The sequence below is a fragment of the Gymnodraco acuticeps genome, unplaced genomic scaffold (genome assembly GCF_902827175.1).
Source record: "Gymnodraco acuticeps unplaced genomic scaffold, fGymAcu1.1, whole genome shotgun sequence".
NCBI lineage: Eukaryota > Metazoa > Chordata > Actinopteri > Perciformes > Bathydraconidae > Gymnodraco > Gymnodraco acuticeps.
In genome coordinates, this window is record NW_022992206.1 from 3,228,626 (window position 1) to 3,255,524 (window position 26,899).

A 26,899-nucleotide genomic window follows, 5' to 3' on the forward strand; every position below is an offset into this window, starting at 1 on the left:
GCGCAGACCTGCTGAAATAATACCGAGACCGCATCGCGTAACGCTTGTCGAACGTGTTGACAAGTTGCTTAAAGCCCTGGTTGCTAACAGTGCTAACTGGGCACATATCTTTAGCGATGTGAAATGTAATGGCAAAGTACTTGCAAATAGTGGAAATAGTTTTACCCTTCTGTTTAACGAGTTGCTGCTCTTGTTCTGACATCTTCGCTCGCGCTGAACACTCAAAACACATGTCACTCCCACGTGGCCGAGTGGGCTTTTAGGGAGGGGCGAAAGCGCACCCAGCAAAATAATCGTATTTTGTCAATTATGCTGTTTTCATAATCGTCGCAAGCCATAATCGTAATCGCGATTAAAATACGATTAATTGCACAGCCCTACCAGGTAGTGACATCACAATCATGTGGTACAGCCCTAACCAATGAACACAGTTAGTAGTCGCAGCTACTTACATAAACAATATATGGTACACAGTAATACATGGAGTCATACACTATACATGTCTGTATGTTATATCTCAACACTCCCCTTATGAATTATGTGTTTACTGTTTACCTGTTCATATCTAATCAACAAAACAAAAACATGGTACAAATGATTTAAATGTGGGCTTCTTCCACACATTTTACACACCAAACATGATCCCTCCAAATTTCCTCAGCTTCAGTTTGGATACAGGCTTGGTCATCACATCTGCAACCATTTCGTCTGTAGGACAATAAACCAGTGTCATCTTTCCCTGCCTTATGGTGGACCTAATGAAGTGGTACTTAATATCCACGTGTTTACACCTTTGTCTACACACAGGATTTTTAGCAAGGGCTATTGTCCCCTGATTGTCCTCGTTTACAACTGTTTTCTTGTACACCTATGTGTTTATCCCTTCCAGTAGCTGCTCCAAGTAAATACACTCCTGTATTGTTAGAGCTAGAGCCATATACTCAGCTTCACATGTGGAAAGCGCTACTGTAGGCTGTTTCTTGGTTTTCCAAGAGACTAGTGAGTTGTCCTTACCCGTGCTCACACAATACCCTGTCATACTGCGTCTATCCGTTTTATCTGCAGCCCAATCAGCGTCACTATAAGCCTGTAGGCCTAGTTTCTCGCTGCTCTTTCTGAAACAAAGCTGTTTGTCTGCAGTACCCCTGAGATAACGCAAAACGTGTTTTACTGTAACCCAATGTTCATCTGTCGGTTCAGCAAAATATTGTGATAACTTGCTTACCATAGGGCTGGGCGATTTGGCCTAAAAATAAAACCTCGATTTTTTTCTAACTAATGGACGATTTTCGATTTAAACCTCGATTTTTTTCTGAAATGATATGGATCCTCCTGGATGTGGTGAGTTAAGTATGGCGAGTAAAAAGAAGGATAAAACAGATGGTTGGAGTAAAGATGCGAGGACTTGACATTTTATTTTGGGATCATCCACATTTCCAACAAAGGTTCACGGATGAAAAAAATGCCAATACTGAATCTGATGTTAGAAATGTTGACTGCATCTGGTTTCATTTCAATTTCAACATTTCTATTATTTCCAAATGCACCTGCATGGAAAGAAAACCTATTAAATATCACTGTCCAGAATAATTTGGGTTGCATATTTAGTTATGTGAGAAAAATATACATTATACACTTTTGTCAATCATTTCAACAAATCTTATCTCAAAGAAAATTAAAAGAAAGTATAAAGCCTCATATATCTTTGAAAATGTAAAACTGTTTTATGAAATATGTTTTTGTTATGTTCCAATACAAAATATAAAGGCTATAGGTCATCAGTTAAACATTTTAAAAACTAAAATATATATTGTTATATGTTTTTAATATAATAGTAAAATAGAAAAACATGTCCAAAATAAATCAGGTTACAGGATGTTGATTTCAGGAAAGGTAATATTGGGGTTTGTTATAGCTTGCAGGAAGTTAACCATTAGAATAATTGCAATGCATGAATTCCAGGTTAGTCTTGCTGTTGGCATCAAACAAAAAAAAATCACTTCAGACTGGTTTCATCATTTAAAAATATCATGTTGAATGATACAAATACAACAAATAATGATAATGAAATGAATAATAAAAAAATACCCTCAAACAAAATAACATCCCTTTAACTTTCTAGGAAGTTTTCTACAGGTTTTTCGCGAGGAAGACAAGCCTGTCTACTGCCTCTGGCTTGAGGCATGCTCTTTGGCATGTTACAATATTACCCCCCGTACTGAAAACCCTCTCCGAAGGGGCACTTGTGGCAGGAATGGAGAGATATTTCTTGGCCAGATAACTCAGTCTTGGGAAGTTAGCTTCATGTAGCTTCCACCACTGCATGTCTCTGTCGCAGGTGCTGGAATAAGTTGGTTGTGTTCCCATGTTTTGCAGCGATCGTCTTTCTACAGACCTTACACAGAACAGTTGTTTGTTCTATGTCTGACTGCTTGTACCCGAACCACTTCCATACAACTGAACTTACTGAAGTGGTACCTTTTTTTAGGAATGAGTTCTTCTTCGTCTGTGTTCGTGGACATTTTTATGCTACGTCTGTCGTAGTGATGTGTCGGTCGCAAACTATTTAAGTGAACGACGGGAGCCGGCTCTCGCCCGCGAACGAGCCGTTTTTTTTTGCGGAGGGATCGGCATGAAGGCACATTATGCAATGTGCAATGTGCACATTATCCCGCTTATTACATGGCCAAATTCTCAGCAAAGTAACGACATGACTCCCAATATTAATTGAAATGCTTTTATGGATTTAGAAAATGATTTTATTGATTTAAAAAATAGTTTTTTATTGATTTAAATTGACATGCATCCGCTAAGAAAAATAGTGCGTTGTTACTGTTTGAACTAACGTAGCAATGGCAGGAACTGTTTCGATAGTGTTTTTGAGGAGCTTTTTGATTACAGATCCAAAAAAAAAAAATCGCAGTTTTTCGGTTTAGCCATTTCACAAACCGTAGGAAAGTAAAAATGCAATTAATCGTGAAAACCGAAAAAATCGCCCAGCCCTAGCTTACCACGAAACATAGGTCTGGACGTGTACAGGTAGTCAAATAAATTAGGCTGCCAACAGCCTCTCTGTATTTCTTCACATCCACCATTTTAGGTGCATCTTCATCTAACTTTTGGTCACAAGGTGTGTCCCTTACCCTACACTCCTGCATGTCAAAACGTTCCAGTATCTTTTCCACGTATCTCTTTTGTGATACTTTCACACAGCCGTCAGACTGACTGAAATCCATGCCCAGAAAATGATTTAATCTCCCTAAATCCTTCATTTTAAATTTTGTGGAAAGCATGTTTTTCACTTTCTCTAAAATCTTGGTGTTGCTGGCTGCGATGATAAGATCATCGACCCGGATAGCAATTATTACTTTTCCCTCTTTAGACTCCTTGGAGTACACGCAGTGGTCTGCCGGGTTCTGTGTAAAATTGTCATCTGTTAAGCATTCATGCAACATCGTATTCCAATTTCGCCCTGACTGCTTTAGGCCGTAAATTGACTTCTCTAGCTTACAAACTAGCTTTTCTCCCTCTTTTACATAACCCTCAGGTTGTTCCATGTAAATGTCGTGATCAATGGGTGCATGCAGGTAGACCGTCTTTACATCCATCTGGTGTAAAATCAAATCCTCTTGGGCTGCCTTCTGCATTAATACACGTACACTTGTCAGGTTGGCTGTAGGTGAGAACGTCAACCCGTAATCTATCCCCACCCTCTGACTGTATCCTTTGCTACGAACCTAGCTTTGTACTAGGGATGCACGATAATTATCGGTCCGATATTAGGAATTATGACGTCATCCCGATAAACCCGATACCAGTATTAATAGCCCCGATAATATACAATATATTTTTTGGGTAAAAAAAAAGAAAAAATACTGCGGTGTGGGTGGATTGGGATGAGGGGCGCTTGTTTTTCACTCGGCTCCTCCCGTTTTGCCAGTACTGTGGTATTAGTGGTTTAGGAAGAGGGGAGTTCTTCACAAATCCAGCGCTCCCTAACTCATGCCTGGCTGTGACGTAAATGGTGTGCGGCCGTGAAGCCAGGACGGTAAACAAACATGTCGTCGGTGGTATGGGCGTTGGAGCTATGTGCAACTCAAGGCATATGCTCGAACCGGAGCTGCCTGGACGCTGCAATCATGTTGCGCACTATCCGTGCTGAGTGTGCTGACTTTTCGTACAATGTCCCACTGTCTGGCTTCCTGCATAAAGTCAAGTGCTCGGCGCAGTTGTGGCGAAATGTCGCTCCTCTGTTTTCATTTAAACAGCTCCTTATATCCGTTAGCGCAGCTAGCTAGCACCAGATGCTAACAACAACAACAATGCACGTAAGGTCTCTCGCTCGCTCGGGCCACACATACACACACCCTCCCGGTCCTCCAGTCGGTGCCTGCCGGTGAGCGTGGAAGTGTGGTCTGCCACAAGCGGGCGGCAGGAGCGGGGCTGTCAGTATCAGCTTGTAGATGGTATTTTAAACTTGATGCGCTCTGACTACGGGGCGGCCAAGGAAAAAAATACACATGCGTTAATCGCGTTAAAATAATTAGTGGCGTAAAAAAATATGCGTTATCGGTATCGGTCTTGAGAAGCAGGAACTTATCGGTGTCGGTTTCAAAAAAACAATATCGTGCATCCCTACTTTGTACTTGTCGTGTCCGTCAACGTCTCCCTTAACTGAATAGATCCATTTAGCTCCCACTGTTTTCCTGCCCTCGGGCAATTTTGTCAGGGTAAAAGTCTGATTGTCTTCTAGAGACTTAATTTCCTCATCCATCGCTTTTCCCCAGTTTTCTGACTCGGTCGATGTCATGGCCTCTTTAAAGGTCAGAGGTACACCGCAAACTGCTCTGTAACAATAATCTATACTAGTGAGTGTTTTATCATCTACATCACTATCTTCCTGAGTATAATCTCTCAAGTACTCTGGGGGTTTGCGCTCCCTACTGGGATATCTCCCACTGTCTGAGGCATGTGACGCCACCCTAGGGTGCTGTTCGCCATTATCCTCTGGTGCTGACTGTGGAGCGTTAGTTTGTACATCTTTGCTCAGTACACTAGGCTGTGGGGCCTTTACTCCCTCTTCAGTCTTCCTCCGAATCCTGTTCTAACCAGGTTAGAATCCTGTTCTAACCTGTTCTAATCGCTATCACAAGTTGTGCTGGTGATAAACTTTACTAGTCTGTGCTTCTGAACCTTCTCTTTGTCGGGGTAGTAAACTAGATAGGCGGGGCTTCCCTTGTCATGCCCTACAAAACTTCCTTTCTCACACCTAGTATCTAATTTTCCCCTGTCCTGCTGGTACGCATAGCACACTGCTCCAAACTTATGCATCCTAGCTAAGTTACACTTTTTCCCTGTCAGTGCTGAATATGGCGTAGTGCCTGTGTGCTTATTAAAACACCGGTTTCTGTATGTGCTGCTTCCTGAATGGCATAGTGCCACAGGTTTTTAGGCAGATCACTGTCAATAAGCATACATCTGGCCATTTCAAAAAGAGTGCGCCCTTCTCTTTCAGCTGTCCCGTTTTGATGTGGGGAATAAGGACAAGACGTCTCATGTCTGATCTTGTTCTTTCTAAATAGTTTCTGAAACTCCTTACTAGTGAACTCAGTCCCATTATCTGATCTAATGCATTTCACCGTCCCATAGGGAGCTACATCTGCCAGATACTTCTCAGTGGCTTGAACTGCATCACTCTTCGCTTTCAGGAAATAAACAAACACTGCCCCTGTACACACATCTGTAAATGAGTGCATATACTTGAAGCCATTTATGGACTCGTTATTAACTGGACCAGCTAGCTCAGTGTTCACCAACTGTGAGACTGACCGTTGAGCGGCCCAGACCAAGCAAGGAGGCAGAGGCAGAACGTCCAAAAATATAACCCGACGTGGGCATTTATTAAAATCATGTGCACAAAGTTCACAGCCTCAATCCTGCTGTTCTCCTTGCACACATCCTGCAGCCACAAGGATCTCACACACCCTACCAGCCTCTCAACAGACAGGGAAACAGAGCCTAAATACACACACTCTAATCAGCACAACAAGACACAGGTGAGGGGGGAGGAGACAACACAGGACACCAGGTGCACACAATCATCAGCCACAGACAACATATTATTTGCACCCTGATTACTCAACCGCTGTCATCCTTACACCAGCATAACTCCTCTCGGCGCTCTCGCAAACTCCCCTATCTTTCCAGGCGGAGCCGAGGACCCGACCAGCACCTGCCAGACAACATTCCAATAAATACAGTTTAATCAGTTAAAAGATACTACCTCAATAATTAGTATGAATTATGTGCAAATATGTAATGTCAACTGTACTGTGTAATCACGCTAATAAAGTGCAATATTACCCGGCCTGAAGCCGTCAGTCCATAGTGACGAAGTTACCTTTGTCACATTTCCTTCCCCCTCTCCCCAGGAAGCACAGTGTCTTTACAGTCTCGGCTTCGGGATAACCAGTCAGCCACCCGGTTTCAACGCCGCCTCCTCCGCCACCTCCAGCGGGGCCAGTGAAGCCGTTGTCAACCATGTCGTGATGCCACTTATCCGGAAGCTGTTTTGTCCTGTTGTAATGCGTTGGTCTGCCTCTAGCACGACCCAGGTTCTGTCGACTCCTCGTGGGTCCGGGTCCGCCTCCTCGGCCTGCAAACGCTGCTCCTCCTGCTTGTCTCTCGTCTCCTGCTGCTTGTCTCTCGTCTCCTGCTGCCTCAACAGCCGTGGCCCCCTGCTCCGTTCCAGGCATAGCCACCCCCAGCCGCGGTTCCTCTTTGGTCCCTCTTCTTTCCTCTCGTAATTTTCACCTCCTTACTTGGTCAAATCCAACTTCTGACACCAATTGTGAGACTGACCGTTGAGCGGCCCAGACCAAGCAAGGAGGCAGAGGCAGAACGTCCAAAAACATAACCCGACGTGGGCATTTATTAAAATCATGTGCACAAAGTTCACAGCCTCAATCCTGCTGTTCTCCTTGAACACATCTTGCAGCCACAAGGATCTCATACACCCTACCAGCCTTCACCAAACAGGAAACACAGAGCCTAAATACACCCACTCTAATCAGCACAACAAGACACAGGTGAGGGGGGGAGGACACAACACAGGACACCAGGTGCACACAATCCTCAGCCACAGACAACATATTATTTGCACCCTGATTACTCAACCGCTGTCATCCTTACACCAGCATAACTCCTCTCGGCGCTCTCGCAAACTCCCCTATCTTTCCAGGCGGAGCCGAGGACCCGACCAGCACCTGCCAGACAACATTCCAATAAATACGGTTTAATCAGTTAAAAGATACTACCTCAATAATTAGTATGAATTATGTGCAAATATGTAATGTCAACTGTACTGTGTAATCACGCTAATAAAGTGCAATATTACCCGGCCTGAAGCCGTCAGTCCATAGTGACGAAGTTACCTTCGTCACACCAACTCAAGTGGTGTGTTTGCTTTATCGGTCGGATCTCTGTTTCTCGTTTAGGTAAACTTTCCCTCTATGCATACTGAACAATCTTTATCAGGCTTACGCTTTGTACCCTTAATATGCATACCAACAGTTACATCCTGCAGCTTTAACACATCCTCATAATTACAGTGACCCATAATCTCATGCCACGTTTGGATATCATGGCTGACATGACACTTATCTTCAACATCACACTCTGTTTGCAAATAGTACATTTTCTTACATACATAAATGTCAAACTTGGTACCATCCGGTAACATCAGAGCATCTTTACCTTCGTCGAAGAAAACCTTGGCTCCGTTAGCTGTAGCAGACTTCACGGAAAAGAGTTCTTGGGGGTACGATGGGATGTATAGTGCGTTCCTCAGAGTCACTTTACACCGTCGTCCCTCGCTGTCTATCAGACACATCTCTGCTTCTCCTCTGCCGTGCGCCACCGCGAAGGTGCGCCTCCCGTCTGCCAATTCCATGCTGTGTCTCTTCGGCTTGAAGGTGCTGTCAAAAATCTTGAATTTCTTCTTATCGTTGATGATGTGAGACGACGCTCCCGTGTCCACGATCAATCCTTTTCTGTGGGTCTGTAGTTGTTGTCTCTGTAGGCTGGTCTCTTCAGCTCGCACTTTGAGGGTGTAGTCACCTCCTCCCGCAGCTTCTCTGGTACCACCTGGCATGCTCACGCACCGAGCGGCATCACCGCGGTCCTTCTTTGTGCACGCTTTGTCTGTGTGCCCCTTGCTTTTACAAAAGCTACACCAGACTTTCTTTCTGCAGTCATCTTTTCGATGGCCTTTCTCTCCGCATCGCCAACATGTGCCGACGTGTTCTCCGCCGCCATCGGGGATGAATCGTTTGGCGGGCTTTCTCTTTGTTGCTGCTTGGACCCTCAGCACCCTCTCGCTCATCTCGTCTGAGGCTGAATCTTCTGAGGCCTCGAAGTTCCTCAACTTCGCCTTGAACTGTCCCAACGTTACTTCACTGTCACCGTGTGTCACCATTAGAGTGAACGGCTTGTATTTTTCGGGTAATCCCCGCATAACCATCGCCATCATTAGTCCCTCACTCTGTGCTTCTCCCGCGCTCCTGAGTGCCGTAATGATCTGCTCAGCTCGGATAATGTACTCTGTTACCGTCTCATTATCAGCTTTCTTCAGCGCAGTCATGGTTATATACAAGGTGACGATCCTGGGTCTGCCTTTTCCAATATAGTGCTCCCTTAATATTCTGAGACTTTCTCGGCCCTTGTCCTTCGTATCTCTGAATATCCAACCCAGTCTCACGGCATTTCGTGTTCACCAACACGATTTGTAATCTATTGATTTGTGTTCACCAACACGATTTGCCCCTTTTTTTCGTGTTGCACAGCACGATTTTAAAAGCAATGTATTTCTACTGCCTGCAGCACGTCTTTTTCTCCGGTCGGGTCGTGGAAGACCGGAAGCTGTGTGGTTCATAAAAACATGTTCTTACTCAATATCAAGCCACAATTATTGCTTTTATTTTAAAATCGTATAATTTCGGACTTTTGTTGCCGTCTGTGAGGAAAATAAATGGGGCTCAGAGCCTCAGAATACGGAAATCTGTATTTTTAAATCTTTTTTTCCTTCTAATTCGTTATTCTTTTCAAAATAACACACTGTTATTTACTCACCAATAACACACAATTATCCTTGCTTTTATTTATTGGTTTAATTCCATAATCTCTGGCTTTTTTGGCGTCCGTCAGGAACTGAATTTCAAAATAAAAATAACCGGAAACAGACGTAGGCATTTCGAGCGATTACCCAAGATCCTCAGCTATGGTTTTAAGCTCGCTTATTGGATGTTTTAGCCGCAATGCATGCTGGGATTTGGTGTTTATATGATATGAAATCCGGAAAACATTTTAAAAGAATAAAATAATACTTAATTCCGAGCGCTCTTGCTTTTCTCTTTGAAAGTCATCACATAACGGCATTGTAATACACGGTTTGGTTGCATTGTATATTACAGATCTGCCGTAGTTCTTTATTTATAGAGCCCTGATGAGAAGACCTTGAGAAAAACTGAGAAAATGCCGCCGAAACTGAATACTTGACCTGGATCATAAATATATTCAACAATTAAACAACATCTTCAATTTCTCTTCACACAATACGTCTCCTTGCAGTATCAACACTAATTCGGCTGACTTTTACATTTGATCTAATTCACAGATAGGTTATATTTACACCATAACGGTGCACAGCTGATATAAAAGGACTGTAGTTTTTAAAGATATTACTGATTTTCTTTGAATGTAAGAATGTAAATACTGAGTCTGAAATAGTATAGCAATATGCTGTAAAATTATGTGAAAGCATGCATAAAACTACACATCTTCAGATGTTGTACGAAAACACTAATAATACAAAGTTATTATGGCTGTGTATACCTTGTGTGCACCTCCTAGTGGTTAAAGCACGTTATTGAATTATTGTGTTTTATTTGATTAAAAAAATATTAAGAGTACATACTTTCATAGGGGGAAAGTATAAATATAGAATATAAAAAATCAAGAAGATACTATAAGTGATCTCTACAATAAAACAGTTTAGTGCAGAATGTACAAAGTTATTAATAGGAGGAGGTGCAAAACAGAAAAACGAATTAACCTTTATTTTTACATTACATTACATTACATTGCATTTAGCTGACGCTTTTATCCAAAGCGACTTACAATAAGTACATTCGACCAGGAAGACACAACCTTGAAGAAAACAGAATCATATAAGTACATCAGGTTTCATAGAGCCAAACATTTCAAGTGCTACTCAACTGGCTTTAGGTAAGCCAGTCCTTTATTAGTATAAAAGTGCTTCGTTAATAGTTCTAACGCTCGAAGTGGAGTCGAAAGAGATGAGTTTTCAGTTTGCGCCGGAAGATGTGCAAGCTATCTGCCGTCCTGATGTCAATGGGGAGCTCATTCCACCATCTTGGAGCCAGGACAGCAAACCCACGTGTTTTCGCCGATGGGAACTTGGGTCCCCCTCGCAGCGAGGGCGCAACGAGTCGTTTGGCTGATGCAGAGCGTAGTGCACGCGCTGGGGTGTACGGTTTAACCATGTCCTGGATGTACGAAGGGCCAGATCCATTCGCAGCATGGTAAGCAAGTACCAGTGTCTTGAAGTGGATTCTAGCAGTTACCGGAAGCCAGTGAAGGGAGCGGAGGAGCGGTGTGGTGTGGGAGAATTTAGGAAGGTTGAAGACCAGACGAGCCGCTGCATTCTGGATGAGCTGCAGAGGTCGGATGGCACATGCAGGTAGACCAGCCAGGAGGGAGTTGCAGTAGTCTAGGCGTGAGATGACGAGAGCCTGGACCAGAACCTGAGTCGCTTTCTGAGTCAGCTGGGGACGTATCTTCCTGATGTTGTAAAGCGTGTATCTGCAGCAACGGGTTGTAGCAGCGATGTTTGCAGTGAAGGACAGGTTGTTATCTAGGGTCACACCCAGATTCCTTGCAGTCTGAGTCGGGGAAACAACTGAGGTGCCGATGTTGATTGTTAGGTCAAGAGTGGGACAATCTTTTCCCGGGAGGAAGAGCAGCTCAGTCTTGTCAAGGTGGAGTTTGAGGTGGTGAGCAGACATCCACTGAGAGATGTCAGCTAGACAAGCAGAGATGCGTGCAACGACCTGGGTCTCTGAGCGGGGAACGGACAGAATTAATTGGGTGTCATCAGCCAATGGTAAGAAAAACCATGCGGGCTAATGACTGATCCGAGCGAGTTTGTGTACAGGGAGAAGAGGAGGGGACCAAGAACAGAGCCCTGAGGGACCCCCGTAGTTAATTGACAAGGGTCGGACTCAGACCCTCTCCAAGTCACCCTGTAGGTACGGTCTTTCAGGTATGAGGTGAGGAGGGAAAGTGCAGAGCCTGAAACTCCAAGTTTTTGGAGTGTGCGAAGGAGGATCTGATGATTCACCGTGTCGAATGCAGCAGACAGGTCCAATAGGATGATGACAGAGGAGAGGGATGCAGTTTTGGCAGTGTGCAGTTCCTCCGTGACAGCAATGAGAGCAGTTTCTGTGGAGTGACCTGCCTTGAAACCAGACTGGTGCGGATCCAGAAGGTTGTTCTGATTGAGATAACAGGAGAGTTGTTTAAAGACAGCGCGTTCAAGTGATTTAGACAGGAACGGGAGGAGAGAGACAGGCCTGTAGTTTATAACATCAGACGGGTTGAGAGTGGGTTTCTTTAGGAGAGGGTTTACTCTTGCCTCCTTGAGACTGTTTGGAAAGTGACCAGAAGTTAGAGAAGTGTTGATGAAATGGGTGAGAAACGGTAGAATATCAGGAGCGATAGTCTGAAGGAGGTTTGAAGGGATAGGGTCCAGAGGACAGGTGGTAGGGCGGGCAGAGGTAATGAGGGTAATAACCTCACTTGGAGAGAGAGGGGAAAAGGAGGTAAGTGTGTTGGTGGAAGGAGGGTCTGGTGACCCAGCGGTGAGTAAAGGTGAGTCAGAAAAAGAAGAGCGAATATCATCAACCTTTTTTTCAAAGTGGGTAACAAAGTCGCTTGACAGAAGTGAGGAGGGGGGAGGAGCTTTTGGAGGGTCCAAGAGGGTGGAGAAGATGGAAAATAGTTTTTTAGGATTGGAATAGGAAGATTGGATCTTATCTTGAAAGAAAGTGCTTTTTGCCTATTTAAAACATTAAACAGATTAAGGTCTTCTTTTAAATAAGAAAAAAACTTTGGGGGTATCTATCTACAGATAAATATTAAGCCTGACAAAGTACTTAACGTAGTACTTAGATAGCTTGCACATCTTCCGGCGCAAACTGAAAACTCATCTCTTTCGACTCCACTTCGAGCGTTAGAACTATTAACGAAGCACTTTTATACTAATAAAGGACTGGCTTACCTAAAGCCAGTTGAGTAGCACTTGAAATGTTTGGCTCTATGAAACCTGATGTACTTATATGATTCTGTTTTCTTCAAGGTTGTGTCTTCCTGGTCGAATGTACTTATTGTAAGTCGCTTTGGATAAAAGCGTCAGCTAAATGCAATGTAATGTAATGTAATTAACGTCTAATATATTGCTTTCCTGCAATGTTAACTATGTTGAAGCACTTCTTTTAACTGATATTATACATATGAATTATACTCTTATGTATGTAGATAGAATAAGAAATGTGCAGAATATGACAGTTTAATGGTGGAGGTACACACATATTGATAGATGTCTTGTAATGCACTGTTGAGGAACCTGTGACCCAAGTGTTTCATTCATTGCATAATTACACGGAAGTTGTGTATATGATGTCAATAAACCTTTGAAAATCTTGAAAGGGATGTGCAAAATAGCCATAATATACAGTCTTTAATGAACTATTAGTAGAGAATAACGAGTAATGAATATACTTTATTACTCGTTTCCATTCATGTCAATTGCAGATACATGTTTAGTCTTCTCAAGCACCAACTATCAAATATCTCTCCTGATTGTTGGCACTTGACAATCACCTTACCTGAATTTTACTCAGGTGTAACTAAAGTCTGATTTAAGGGTTGTTTATATTTCACATAATTAATCAGAATCTGCAAAGTAACTCAAATAAATGCAGTGGAGTAAAAATACCAGGTTAACCTCTGAATTGTAGTGGAGTAGAATTACAAAGTAACAATGAGCTGTCATGTGTGTATTAATGCTGCGCATTATGGACACAAGCGATTTTCACCCATTTATTAATTATATGTTTTACATTTGATAACACCAATGTGTTTAATACTGGCAACTTCTAATTGTGGGAAAAACGAAAACGTTCAGTAGAGACGTCCCATAGAACATTTTGCGAAACACAATAGCCAGCATGTGTAGTTCTGGGGGGGCGTTTGATTCCAGTTTTGGATAGTCTGGCGTGGTTTCATTCCATTTCACACAGTTGTTTGACGCTCTGCGGGGACTGTAGTCCTAAACGATAGCTGGGGATTATGGGTAGTGTAGTGTCTTCGGCCATCCTAAACTCAGAAATGTTGACAATCGCAATGATGCTCGAAATGTCCCTTATAGGCCTACGTCTGTTTCCGGTTATTTTTATTTTGAAATTCAGTTCCTGACGGACGCCAAAAAAGCCAGAGATTATGGAATTAAACCAATAAATAAAAGCAAGGATAATTGTGTGTTATTGGTGAGTAAATAACAGTGTGTTATTTTGAAAAGAATAACAAATTAGAAGGAAAAAAAAGATTAAAAAAATACAGATTTCAGTATTCTGAGGCTCTGAGCCCCATTTATTTTCCTCACAGACGGCAACAAAAGTCCGAAATTATACGATTTCAAATAAAAGCAATAACTGTGGCTTGATATTGAGTAAGAACATGTTTTTATGAACCACACAGCTTCCGGTCTTCCTCGACCCGACCGGAGAAAAAGACGTGCTGCAGGCAGTAGAAATACATTGCTTTTAAAATCGTGCTGTGCAACACGAAAAAAAAGGGGCAAATCGTGTTGGTGAACACGAATCAATAGATTAAAAATCGTGTTGGTGAACACGAAATGCCGTGAGACTGGGTTGGAATATCAGGCCTAAACTGGTATTGTCAAGTAGCGGCGCTAACTCACAATAGGCGTCAGCATTGAGCTTGTCGTCTTGAGCCCTCAGTGCCGCGGTCAGCTCTCCAGCGGGTGCTCGAAGGATGGTCTCCTTCAATCCCACTCCGTGCATGCAACACAGCATCCTCTCTTCCCAGAGCTCATACTCTTCTGCTTTCCCGTCAAACGTGGGCCACTTGCTCTTCCTCGTGGTTCTATTCGCCATGGCTTTTTCGTTTGTAGCTTAGCTTAGGTCCTCGTTAGCTTAGCTTTAGCTTCCCTCGGTTCTCCCGATGCTAAACTAGCTTAACACGTGGCTAACTAGCTACTCCTATGCTAACCGTGCTAACAGGCAATCTTCTCGCCTTGTTATCGCACGTGCGCTTCGAACTGTAGAATAATTCATCGCATCTGGGCCCATAACCTGTTAGCAGATTTAGACTTAAACCTTTTGTCTCCTGCAGCAGAAAGGTGAATAATCTTAGCAGTTCAAGTTTAGCCATTCATCACGACGTTATTTATTATAGGCACACATGTCAAGAGGTTTGAGGACAGAGAGAGAAGGGGCGTGACTTCCAACGGTCTTATACCCCAGGTAGTGACATCGCAATCATGTGGTACAGCCCTAACCAATGAACACAGTTAGTAGTCGCAGCTACTTACATAAACAATAATATATGGTACACAGTAATACATGGAGTCATACACTATACATGTCTGTATGTTATATCTCAACACTAATAGTATAATAGTTATAATAGTCAGATTGCTCTGAAGATGGGAGGTGATGTTCTATTCATTTTCACGTTCACACAGTCGGTGATTTTGGCCGGCCGTCTTTCCTGCAACCGCAGTTTAAACTGTATTTCCTCCGCACACTGAGCTCTGATTGGTCAGCAGGCGTGGTGCTTTCGCTGAGTTGATCTCTTATCCTGGAACCTATCCTGCTTCGGAGCACAGACTAGGTTCCAGGATAAGTCACCATGGAGATCTAGCCCACTAAAAAGTGAACCAGCTTCGTAGTACCGGAAATCCTAGAAGTTATCTTGCTAAACGAAAATCTTGCTTCGTAGTATACCCCCCTGGTCCGGAGCAGGTTAGGTTGCAGGCTAATGCCCCTTTCACACCAGCGCTTTTTCAGCTCCAGCTCGGAGCTGGAGCCTGAAAAGCGCCGGTTTTTCCTGTTCATACCGCAGCGGCACCGGCTCTTAGTTCCGGAATCGGGTTCACTTCCAGCTCCAAAAAATTGTCGGTCTAGAGGCAAGAGCTTCGGAGCTAAGAGGTGGCGTCGCTTACGTCGAGGCGTGCAGGAAACTAAACCCACCTCCCCTGAACATGGGTCGACTGTCATGCCTGCCTACAAGCAGTAGTGCTTATAAACACACTTTATAAAGTCAGGCAACACTAACCAGGCTTCGTGTGATTCTGTTTATTTGTACCTTACTTTGACCATCCGTTCACTGTTATTGATCATTGTGGAGAGAGGCAGACGTGTTGTTTTGTATTGTAGCAGCTATCGGATGGAATCAATACATGGGCTGCACAGGTTGTCGTGTCCGACTATCACAAGTAGAATCATAATAAAAATACGCCGGTAAAATGTGCCTGTAGAAAACGGTTTATGCCACAATAGGATAGCAATAGCAAGTAGTCAGTTTAGCTTCGGTTGCTATGCTAGCATCACCAATTGTATACCAGAGAAACTTTCATAATAGCGTTGTGATACCAAACAGCGTCAATTCAGACTGACACACATTCACTTAGGCTAAGGGGAACTGGGGATATGTATCAGCTGCTTGTGTGAGTCGGACAGTGAATACTTTAGAGCGGCCGCTGCAGTGTGAGCTAACCGGGAGCTAACGGAGGAGAATAAACTCCCGTGGAAGAGCAGCCAACACTGCAGCGGTCGGTAAATGCTGCAGAAACACATTAATAAACAATGAACCACGGCACTCTGGAGCAAAGTATAAGGTTGGAGAAGTCGTTATTCAATTTAATCTGGCTTCGTGTGATTAAAAGCAACACGATCATCGACCCGACGCAGTTCCCCGTTGTTGTTGTTGTTGTTGTTGTTGTTGTTGTTGTTGTGAGCGCCGTAATGCCGTTGGGGAGCAAATCAGCGATGTAAACGGTGACATAATGACGCAGCAGCAGCAGCACCAGTCGGGTGCTGGTGGTGTGAACAGAGCGGGAGCAGAAAAGGGAAACCGGAGCTGAACCAGAAAAGCTCTAACTCGGAGCTAGAAAGGGAAAAGCGCTGGTGTGCAAGCCGCATAAGAGATCAACTCAGTGAAACACCGCCTGCTGACCAATCAGAGCTCCGTGTGCGGAGTTTAAAGCGATCAAGTCATTTTTTATCCGGGATAAAGTGTTTAAGTCATGGATGTTTAAAGTGTAACGTCTTCATATTTGTCTAATATTATGGTTCACTTTTCATTCAGGAAGTATGAAGCTGCGCTGTCAGTGCGCTTCTCCATGTTTGTGATTGGTCAAATGTTGCTAACCCCGCCCCTTTTATGTGAACATGCACCTAACTAGATAGGACACGGCTGACTTGAGCGATCCACTTGATAACCCGCGTCGTAGGACCGTTTAGCGAGAGCGCGTATGTTTTGGATTAGGCCAACCGGCTAACTCAAACATATCCAGGTTATGTTGAACCGGCTTCGTAGTACAGGCCTCTGCTGCTGTTAGAGAGTTCGTTGTCTTACTCATGGGCATATTTTTTTCCTATTAATTCAATGGTACAAAAAAGGACACACTACTTAAAGGGGCCATATGATGCTCATTTTCAGGTTTCACTGCTGTGACATGTTTACATGCTTTAATGTTCAAAATAGTATTTATTATTTTCATACTGCCTGTGCTGCACCTCTTTTCACCGTCTGTCTGAAACCAGAGCCCAGTCTGCTCTGATTGGTTAGCTGGCTGGCTCTGTTGTGATTTGTCAACCACTTTGAGATGTACAACACTCCCAAAAACCACTGAGTTATAAGACTGTTTTAGTCAAGTACAAATCCATAACTCTTACCTCTGGCCATCCACTGTACACAGAGACACACCCCACAGATCTGGACTAAACTTGGCCAGCTGGGGGATGTAGTTTGCGACCTAAAACCACAAAACACAAGAGGAACACAAAAACAGTTAAATTACAGTTTAAGGTACAGAACAAGGTCTCAAAACGATCAAGCACTGAGCAGAAGAGGATGCGTTATTTGATAGAAAATGATTTTGTTCGTGCAGGAATTCAGTGAAACGGGACATGATCAGGATTCCTACAGTATGACTTATTCTGTCACATACAGTCATTTCATACATCTTCAGTAATACTTTGAATTCTTAAACAATTGTGAGAATGCAGTGTAAATGTGCTGTAGATTATGTTAAGTAGGAATACAAATCATTATCCATGTGTGTGCAAGGCTTTAATAAAATACGCTATGTTTCTTTACTCTTAGAAACAAAATAACAAAAGCATACCTTCCCATCAATTTGAGTTTCCACCGCGTTGTAGATTTCATTTATTTTTTGTGCAAAAACATCAAACTCAGGAATGATGAATTTCTTTCTGAAGGCCTGGATCAGCAGGACGATGTTTCCACTGACACACCTGAGAGAGAAACAACATAAGTCAGAGGCACTCAGGAGTACCTTTGTTGAGTTTGAGTGTGTGTGTGTGTGTGTGTGTGTGTGTGTGTGTGTGTGTGTGTGTGTGTGTGTGTGTGTGTGTGTGTGTGTGTGTGTGTGTGTGTGTGTGTGTGTGTGTGTGTGTGTGCATTCACGGCTGTTAGGGGAAGCAGCTGCCAGCTATCGGTCTAAGCTACAGGCTTTTGCTTTGATCAACATGACAGTGATTAAACCTGACATCTCCTGACACTAATTACTAAACACTTACTTTCACACATCGGTTTTACATAATCAAGTTAAGGGAATACTTCACTATATACATGTAGTACAACATTGGCCTATCTATGCACATGTTAGAATGACGTGATTACATGCATGTTTAATGACTTGTTCTGGCAAGATACTGTATATCCTGTTTGCAATGCCTTTTTTACATGCTGCTGCAATTATCCCAATTAGGGATCAATAGTGTATCTAATCTGATCTATTCTAATCACTAGGGAGAGGTAGTAGTTCAGACTTTCTCCACATTCTTCTTGAACCTGTCATACATAGCTTTTAATTAGCAATGTAAAGTATGTGTAGGGGACAAGGGGAGAACACAGAAAGACAAAGGCAGAGACATGCAGCAGGTCACATACACCAAATGCTTCATTAGAATGGTATGTTTTGGAAGGGCGGACTAAAAATAGTTTGGGCTCGTGTCTGCAGCGGGTAGCGAATGGAAAACAAAACACCAAAGATATTCAGGGACAAGATACAAGTCCATATTGAGGTGTTGAGTAGAAGAGAAACAGTCCCGGAAACAGACGACACAGTGAAGAACTTTGGAAAGTAGTTAACTGCTCTATTTCTTGTCAGCAATGTGATTTCATCAAAACAAAGTGTGTAAAATAAAATGGGAATTTTTTTAAAGAAAAACACAGTCTTTATTGTGAGCTTTGTCTATCCTCTGCATTGATGAAGTATCATTTGTAACTGTCAGTATGTCAGAGCTCTACTGCATTGGATGGGTAGAGCCAGTAAAATATCAGTAAAACTTTATTATGTTGCGTGATGAATTACTCCTTTGAATCAGCAGCTACAAATTAAGTTTCCTGCTGCTGCAACAAGTTGTTGTCTTGTCTCACCTGTGGAAAAGTTCTCTGTCCATCATCACCTCACCAACAGAGTCGTTCACAGCATGTCGAATTCTCTCCATGCAGTCCTTTAGACGAGGATCTGACGGGTGGAGGCCGGTTTTCTTCAGGGCCTGCAAACAACAGTGGACCATGACATTATAATGAGAGACAGACAGACAAGTGCTTAAATAGTTGGTGTTTTATTAGCTACTTACCGTGGTAAAGTGTGTAATGGGGACTTGTTCTTTTCCGTCTGTGATGGTGTAGAAAAGCATGTCTTCCACTCCAGAGCTGGGGGACTTTGAAGAGCCATTCCTGATAAAGCGAAGATAAAAGTCTCAAAAAAGAATAAAGCAAGCATTCTTTATTACAGTCTTATATACAGAAGACATAGCTACAATTATAATTTGTTTAAAAATCCTTAGGAAAAAAACAACTCGGTCATTCAATCATGCAAAATAATCTACAATTAAACCGCTAATATGGCCTACACAAGAAGCAATATACGCTTTACATACATGTTCGGATAAGTTACTATGACATGGTTTTGTTTGGGGGTTTTTTGGACAGTGAAAGTTTTGAAACTCCAACATCAAAGTGCTGATTGCATCATTTATAGCTGCCACATGCTGATAACTGACACTATCTATAATGAACACCACATGAAGTAGCAGTTACTAGGCCTATACATATATTTGTCTTCATAGAAAAATATAATAAGAGGCAACTTATATTACAATGTGGCTAAGCCCGTAAAATTGCCCAGCAGCAACTCCTGTGATGACACCGAGCTGTTTTTATCACACTGAGACACTTACATGTTGAGTTGGAAATTGTCCAAGTGTGTCGGCGTTGGTCGCTGGGACGATGTTGTTGTTTTTGTGCTCAGACAGCATGCTGGCTGGATGATGAAGAGCTTCCTCGCAACGTCTGACTGTTTGGCGATCTGCTGGACAGAGTTGGACAGACGCAGGGCTCTCAGGCAGAGCATGGCTGCTCACAAACCCGCTCTGACAGCCTAATTTACGGGGAAGATCACAGCAAACACCGCTGCTTGGTTCAGTGAAGAGCTGCTATCCTGCGGCTCCTGCGATGTCACTGACAGACAGAAGTTCTGCTGCCTTCAGGTGTCGTAGGGAATTGTATCCTTTCTACTCCTGAACTCTTTTTTACGATAGACCACGGCGTGTATTAAATTCAGAGGTGGAAAGTAACTTTAGCTCAAGTACTTTACTTAATACAATTCAACTTGTATTGAGTAACTTTTCTCATAACTTTCTTTGCAGGTTAATAAAAATAACAAGACATACTGTTGTCTTAAGGAACGCTAACTCGTAGTCTATTTATAGAAGGCATAAATGTCTTCTATTACTGGTCTTCTATTACTGGTTACGGAGTAAGTTAAAGTCATGCAATAACAATTCGAATTAAAAGTATTTGAATAATACCACTGGAAATATACTCCCAAAAAACGTTATATTATTCAATGAAGATAATAAGATTATTTATTCATTGGTATCACTTTAATCTGGCTACGGGCAAAAATGTTTTTGATATATATATCAAAAACATTTTTGCCCGTAACCACTATATTACTATTATATAATATAATAGTTTTTGATATATATATCAAAAACATTTTTGCCCGTAACCACTATATTACTATTATATAATATAATATTACTATTATATAATATAATAGTAATATAGTGGTTACGGGCAAAAATGTTTTTGATATATATGGTATAATATAATTTATATTATACCAATATACTCCCAAAAAACGTTATATTATTCAATGAAGATAATAAGATTATTTATTCATTGGTATCACTTTAATGTGGTTACATTTATACACTTGAATATACATGAAATATCTCTGCAACACGTAATAATCATAACACTTAAGTTAATAGTACACATTCGTCATTAGTGTCCAAACATACTCCATAAAGTCAGGAGAGAATTCTTTCGTTTACGAACGGCACTTGAATGCAGCAGAGGGTCTATGTCTTGACCTAAATTCAGGCACGCTGTCATTTGAGTTGACTGACAGCTACAGTAGCCAATCAGGGGCTAGAAATGTGTATCGCGAGCAGAGGACTGCTATTAAAACGTTATGGGTGTCAGTCAGGATACAAGTTATGTGTGACCACATAATTGAGTATCAGGAATAAAATAGTCTACAATATTAAAGTAGAAAGTAGTACAACTTTTTTTTCTTTTATAATTTTCCCAAGAAAGCTGTAGGCCTAGTTAGTACAGTTGGTTTCATGAAATGACGTAAAACCAGTCCCTAACTACTATATTCAGGCATTCCAGTGAAAGAAAGCCTTTGACCTGTTGTGCAACGACACATGGTCAGCCAACAGGCCTCTCACTTTATTATTACATTCACCAACAGCTGAACCTGTTTAGGACATTCCTCCAATGGCTTAACTGATACCTAACTCAACTGATAGCCTTAAGAACTGTGTGCAAGAAGCACGTTATAAAGATTAATACAAGTGAAAGTTCACTTTTTTTTCAGCGACAGACACTTAATACTAGTATAGCCTACTGCTTAGAGAATATGAGATAGTGACCAGAAAACACTTACTTAGCACTTTTAAAGCAACAAAATCAGGGATGTAATAACACCAGAGTATACCGTCATGTTGATTTAAAATGTACTTTTAGATTTTGAATGTATTAAAAGCATTCAAGCCTCAGGGCGATAGAGTGTTTGTCCACCCAGAGTGGAGCAACAACAATTACAAGAATGAAAATAACAAACAGTTATATGCTAGTGCATTGATACAAATACATTCAACAAGGCTATTCAGAAATCATTGTGATGTACATTGGTGTGTGTAAATCATAACACTTTTTGCCATTTATTTTATTTGTGTCCAAGTTAAACAGATCTTAGCATTCAGAGAGTTAATTGATAATAAAATCCTGTTGAATTTAGTCTCTGATGTTGCAGCATTCATATCAAGGAACATAAATAACAGCTTCAAAAGGCACAGCATAGCATTTACAAAGAAAATGAATTAAACAGTAAAATATACATTACAGTTTCATTCTTTTATCTCTTGTCTAAATGTCTTAAGGAAACAAACCTTTACATGGCAGATTATGCACATATAAATTAATAACAGCAATAGAGTAATGCATGGACAATGTAGATAAGGAATATGGGTATTTTGAATGGCAAGATGTTAATGAATTGATATCAACCTCTGCACTGCATTAAAATGACATACAATGACATATAAAGGCTGATAACTTTGAACAAGTTTCTTCCAAGGCATCATGATTTACACGCTCTTTGACGGGCGGGGCAGCACCAGCCTCAGCCCGATGTCGACCACACAGCTGGGCATGTAGGAGAGGGGGATCCAGAGCAGCTTGGCGTCCCAGCCCGGGCTGTACCTGGTGCGAGGGTAGGCCGCCGTCAGAGCATGCTCCATGCAGCCGGTCACCTTGGAGAGGTCAGTGTCGCAGACTGCATTCATGATAAAACGCTGGACCTTGATGTCTAAAAAAATTAAAAGATAATTTGTGCATGAAACATGAAGTGCATTTTTCTTTGCTTCACCTCAAAATGCGTGTATTTCATATTCAGTGAGATTCATGATACTAAATACTATAAAGTATACACTGCACTGTACTGTACTGTATACATGTATTTATTGTTAAAGGGTATATTAAATGGAATGTTTGTGTTGCCTTCAAGCACAGCAAAGCAGCTTGTGTTTATGAAATCAATTCAATGTGCTTTTAATATGGGAATATGGCAGCCATTACTAAAAAGTTGACGCATTTATGGGAAATTCGTAAATAATCCAATTTCAGTGTGACTTTAGGATAGAGATTGTAAAAATTATGTCTTTTATTTAACCCATAAAACAGATACATATTTGTGTATGTCCGATTTCCAGTGAACCTCATAGTGATGCTCCCTCCTCATGGTTTGCATGATGAGTGTGAATAAAGACAACCAGTCTTTTCTTACATTTATCAAGGTACTTGTCTCCATAGCTGGCTTGGACTTCAGGGGTGAGCTGGTTCCACAGGCGGTGCAGCTCCCTCTCCAGGGGGTCCAGGCTCGTCACCGCAGTCTTGAAAAATCCTGGCTCAATGATGCACACATTGATTCCAAAGTAGTTTATATCTCTCCTGAAAACAGAAATGTTACATAGAATACCATCGTACATTCAATCTCTAAAGAAGTAATCATTAAACTGATGAAATAATCCTTATTTGGAAGCGTTATTGTTAACTGAATCATTTGTTTATAGTGAAAAACGTTTGCTTAAACATGACATGTGATTATTAATGTGAAATGTACATTGGCTGAAAGAGTGTAAAGCCTGTGAGAATCTTTCTTCCTACAGATACATACTCTTGGCACTTGATGGAAGCATTGTCTCTCTGTTGTACAACAATACATTTTAGCTTCAATTACCAGTCTGGGTATTTATTGTGTTATATTGTGAAGTCCTGAGTGTTTCAAGTATTGGATCCACGACCCCTTCGACAGTAAAGTTTTTATATAAAAAATAGGCTTAGCCGCTTGAGTGTAAGAAATGAAAACACAATAGCAAATCTGGTAGATAAACACAGTAATCTTGTCTGGTCTCATGAGCCAATACTTGTCTGTCTGGCATATGCTGAGGCAATTTTGTTTTGTGTGTAATCTGTTAGAGGGATTGTGCTTTATTGCTGATAACATCTGTTATTGTTTGTCTTTTATTTAATAGAAAATGTTTCATAAAAACACTGTCTGAAAACCAAATCTCCCCCATGGAACAATGACAATATGAAGATTACGGCTCGAACTAGTATTTTATTATGATTACAATACAGGTCTTTGTGAAAGTGACAGAAAAAGGGAATATTGAGGATTTGTGGGGAGTTTGTGTTTCTCTCAGTCGATAACAATAAAGACGTAATGGCACAACATCGTTTCTTTTGGTTTAATAACGTGCCAGGGTGTGCTTTTATTCGATGAGGTTGTGTAAGGCTTACCTGAGGCAGTCAGAGAAAGACTCCACTGCAAATTTGGAGATGCAGTATCCACCACCGTTTGCAGCCACCCTACCCAGAACCGATGCTATGTTTACAATGCGGCCCCGAGCCTTTTTGATGAGGGGCAGGAAGGTCATCGTCATGGCAATCGTTCCATTCATGTTGACCTTCAATGTGCTGTGGAAATCCTCCACTCTCATCCACTCTGTAGGACCCATGGGTAACGAGCGTCCGGCATTGTTGACAATTCCCCAAAGTCCTACAAACAAGGAGATAAAAGGTGGAAGAACATATTTTGGTTACAGATCTACCTTGTCACTAACCCAGGTCATGTATTTCCTTAATGCAGCATCAGCTCTTACCCTTATCCCCAACCTCCTTCTTGGTCCACTCCATGGCTTCTTCGATGCTGTCCTGACTGGCCACATCTAGCAGGACAGTCTTCAAATAAGGCCCCGTCGCCCTCTTCAGGTCATCAGCTCCCTTTTCTGTGAGGCAGCCGGCCAACACGTGGAAACCTCTACGATCGAGCTTCTTACACAGCAGGTTACCAAACCCAGAGTCGCAGCCGGTCACAAACACATACTTGTCCGTAAGTTCCTCGATCTCCAGGCTGTCTCTGTACAGCCACACGATAAACCACAAAACCACGAAGGTAGCACCGATGTACGACCAAGCATTTTCCCTGGAAGAGAACAACAGAAAAGAGAGGAAGGGATTTAACTTTGAGAAAATACTGTTTAGATGTAGCTCTGAGGTTATAAGGTTTGGCTACAGCTGCCAAGAATGTAGCGTAGCATTAGTAATTCTTACCCTAAAAGGTCGTAGACAAACTGCATGTCCATGCTGCTTCAAGGATAAGAGGAGGATTTTTGGTATCCTTGCTGAAAAATCATAAATAATAGGTTTTGACATCCAAGCTTTCAGGAGTGGAATGGAAGGCAGATACACCTACTTATTTCAGGATTTCTCACAACCAAATCCCTACTCGATTTCATAATATTTTGGGTTTATCGAACCTTTTTTTAAACGATGGGGTACAAGGGATTTGTTCACACAGGGCCTTAGAAGAGGGGCTTGCGATACAGAACTGCTCTGGGCACATGAGAAATCTTTGGATATTACTCTCATGGAAGAAAGAAGGCATTTGTGAGGGAGGGGGACCCGAGGAGGGAGGGGTACATTGTTTTGAAGCATAAATGTAATGCCCGTGACGAAGCTGCTTAAGCTGCTCATTGCTGAAAACCAATTCGTTTTCTGGCTTATTAGAAAAGAAAAAAAGGAAAAAATATACTTCTGTGCGTTGTGTTATCCATAATTTCCAAATTTGCTGTAGTTTAAAAAAATATTTCATTAACTATACTGTTTCTGTTGGCATGAGAACATGTATTAAATCATAATTGGCCCTGTAAAATTACAAATCAGGTTAAGGAAGGTTGCATTTAGTTTCACAACACTAGTATTATAGCCACAATATACCAGAATACTTCAGATATTCATATAAAGTATGTCAGCTACATTTAATCCGGTAAATCTACCCAACGTCAATTATGCTGTTAGCCTTTATACATGTAAAGTAATTGATTAATTAACTAAATGACACAGTGATATACTCGCACAGGAAATTGTGATCATTACCAACATTACAGAGTATAATCAGTAGAAAAAATGTATCAGAGCAACTCAGAAAGAGGAAGTACTTGAATTACAAATTCAATGGTGAAATCATTAATAATTATAATAAACTTCCTACCTTTTCCCTCTTTTAGATGTGATGGATCTCCACGAGTTATCCGTCCGCTTCCCTTTCCCTTTCAGGTTATTCTTCTGTCTTAACTCAGAGAGGCTGGTCACAGAGGGACTTTATCCCTTTAGTTTATCCCTTAAAACATGTCCGCAATTGGTAATCCCCAATCCATAACAACTTGGTTTGTGCGTGTGTGTATTTAAGTACAAAAAAAGTCGTGGGAATTACAGACTACAGAGAACTTTCTGTACACAATGTGAACTTGGATATCAAATAATTTATTTCCTTTTTTAGCTAGTCCCACTTCTCAAAGTGCATTATCTTCTTTAAAATAACTTCAAGAGTTCAACATGAAATCTTACCCGTTTTTATAGTGGTTTCCGGTGTAAGTACTTTATGTTCTAAGAGTGTTAAATAAAACTTGGACTAATCCCACATTTTAAAGCCTTTGCACCAGCTTTGCACACACAAAAACACGTGTAAAACGTAATTGGCTCATTCAGTTCACTGCCCTATAATTTACATCGAACAATGTATGCACTGTACTTGGTGCCTTTGCACTGTATTGTGGCAAATCACAAAACCTTGAACAAAAAGAAAAAGTGTGATGTAGCATTGTGAATGTGTATGACCAATTGATACACAATCTCACACTCCATTAACAACTACTTTACACTAAAACAAGCACAATTTGTTGCCATGTGATGGAAAAGTGTGTTCGGATCTATATTTTGACCATAACCCTAAGGCGCAGTGAGTTGAAAGTACATTTGATTACCAAACGCCTGAAATTACATGACTGAACTCCACAGCCCCATTTCATAGTGACACATTGCATACAACATTTGTCCAATTATCTTTCCCCTTTACCAGTAGTTTTCTTGCAGAACATTGTCGACAAATTGTAAAACTTTGTATGTCAAATGTTGTTGCTGTACTTTGACATTTGGCTTTAAGTCTTCTGATTTTGTAATGATCATCATTAAACCATGAGTATATTTTGACTCCCAAAGTGTTCAAATCTAACTCTTTATTTGGAGTTTATATTTTACACTTTTGACAGTGTTCAGAGAACACCAAACTCTTGGACCTATATACACCACGAGACTGGTGTTAAATGTACTCTTATAGAGTACAATGTACACTGTGGTTTTTGTTGTGCATAGACAAACTACAATCCTTGACCCAGAAGTCAGTCTAGTTAGTTAACTCTAGTTAACTTTCAATAGTTTAATGACCACTACCACCGTTTGTGGGTATGAACATCCTCACAATCGGATCCATGTTAAGGCAGCTCGAATATCCCTTTTCAAATTAGGTTCTTTATGCTTTGTATTCATGTAGTATTCCCATATT

At 41.5% G+C, this 26,899-nt stretch overlaps 4 protein-coding genes and 1 long non-coding RNA gene across 5 annotated transcripts in view; 1 reads left to right on the forward strand and 4 right to left on the reverse strand.

Annotated features, from left to right (window-relative positions):
- gls2b (glutaminase 2b (liver, mitochondrial)) overlaps window positions 1–19,891 on the reverse strand; it is a 34,250-nt gene extending 14,359 nt beyond the window's left edge. The window contains exons 1-5 of the mRNA XM_034205720.1: window positions 19,599–19,891; window positions 18,996–19,095; window positions 18,790–18,911; window positions 17,513–17,642; window positions 17,061–17,140 (exon numbers count right to left, since the gene is read on the reverse strand). Of these exons, the coding sequence (XP_034061611.1) occupies window positions 17,061–17,140; window positions 17,513–17,642; window positions 18,790–18,911; window positions 18,996–19,095; window positions 19,599–19,771 (605 nt within the window). The 5' untranslated portion in view covers window positions 19,772–19,891. The remainder of the gene's footprint in view (window positions 1–17,060; window positions 17,141–17,512; window positions 17,643–18,789; window positions 18,912–18,995; window positions 19,096–19,598) is intronic.
- On the reverse strand, window positions 387–3,574 carry LOC117539527 (uncharacterized mitochondrial protein AtMg00810-like). The gene is made up of 2 exons (XM_034205723.1): window positions 3,012–3,574; window positions 387–1,225 (listed from the first exon to the last, which is right to left on the reverse strand). Exons 1-2 carry the CDS (start codon window positions 3,555–3,557, stop codon window positions 869–871), a joined length of 903 nt encoding a protein of 300 aa, XP_034061614.1. The 5' UTR covers window positions 3,558–3,574; the 3' UTR covers window positions 387–868.
- On the reverse strand, window positions 7,055–8,721 carry LOC117539525. Its single transcript, XM_034205721.1, has 2 exons — window positions 7,756–8,721; window positions 7,055–7,265 (listed from the first exon to the last, which is right to left on the reverse strand). The coding sequence occupies exons 1-2, from the start codon at window positions 8,639–8,641 to the stop codon at window positions 7,168–7,170; spliced, it is 984 nt and encodes a 327-aa protein (XP_034061612.1). The 5' UTR covers window positions 8,642–8,721; the 3' UTR covers window positions 7,055–7,167.
- A 1,165-nt stretch (window positions 19,892–21,056) lies between the features above and the next one.
- LOC117539528 lies at window positions 21,057–23,232 on the forward strand. The gene is made up of 2 exons (XR_004568016.1): window positions 21,057–22,256; window positions 22,807–23,232. It is a non-coding gene; the product is annotated as an uncharacterized LOC117539528 (long non-coding RNA).
- rdh5 (retinol dehydrogenase 5 (11-cis/9-cis)) lies at window positions 22,083–25,606 on the reverse strand. Its single transcript, XM_034205722.1, has 6 exons — window positions 25,550–25,606; window positions 24,610–24,680; window positions 24,159–24,481; window positions 23,797–24,055; window positions 22,781–22,944; window positions 22,083–22,303 (listed from the first exon to the last, which is right to left on the reverse strand). The coding sequence occupies exons 2-6, from the start codon at window positions 24,639–24,641 to the stop codon at window positions 22,083–22,085; spliced, it is 999 nt and encodes a 332-aa protein (XP_034061613.1). The 5' UTR covers window positions 24,642–24,680; window positions 25,550–25,606.
- Window positions 25,607–26,899: the final 1,293 nt, after the last annotated feature.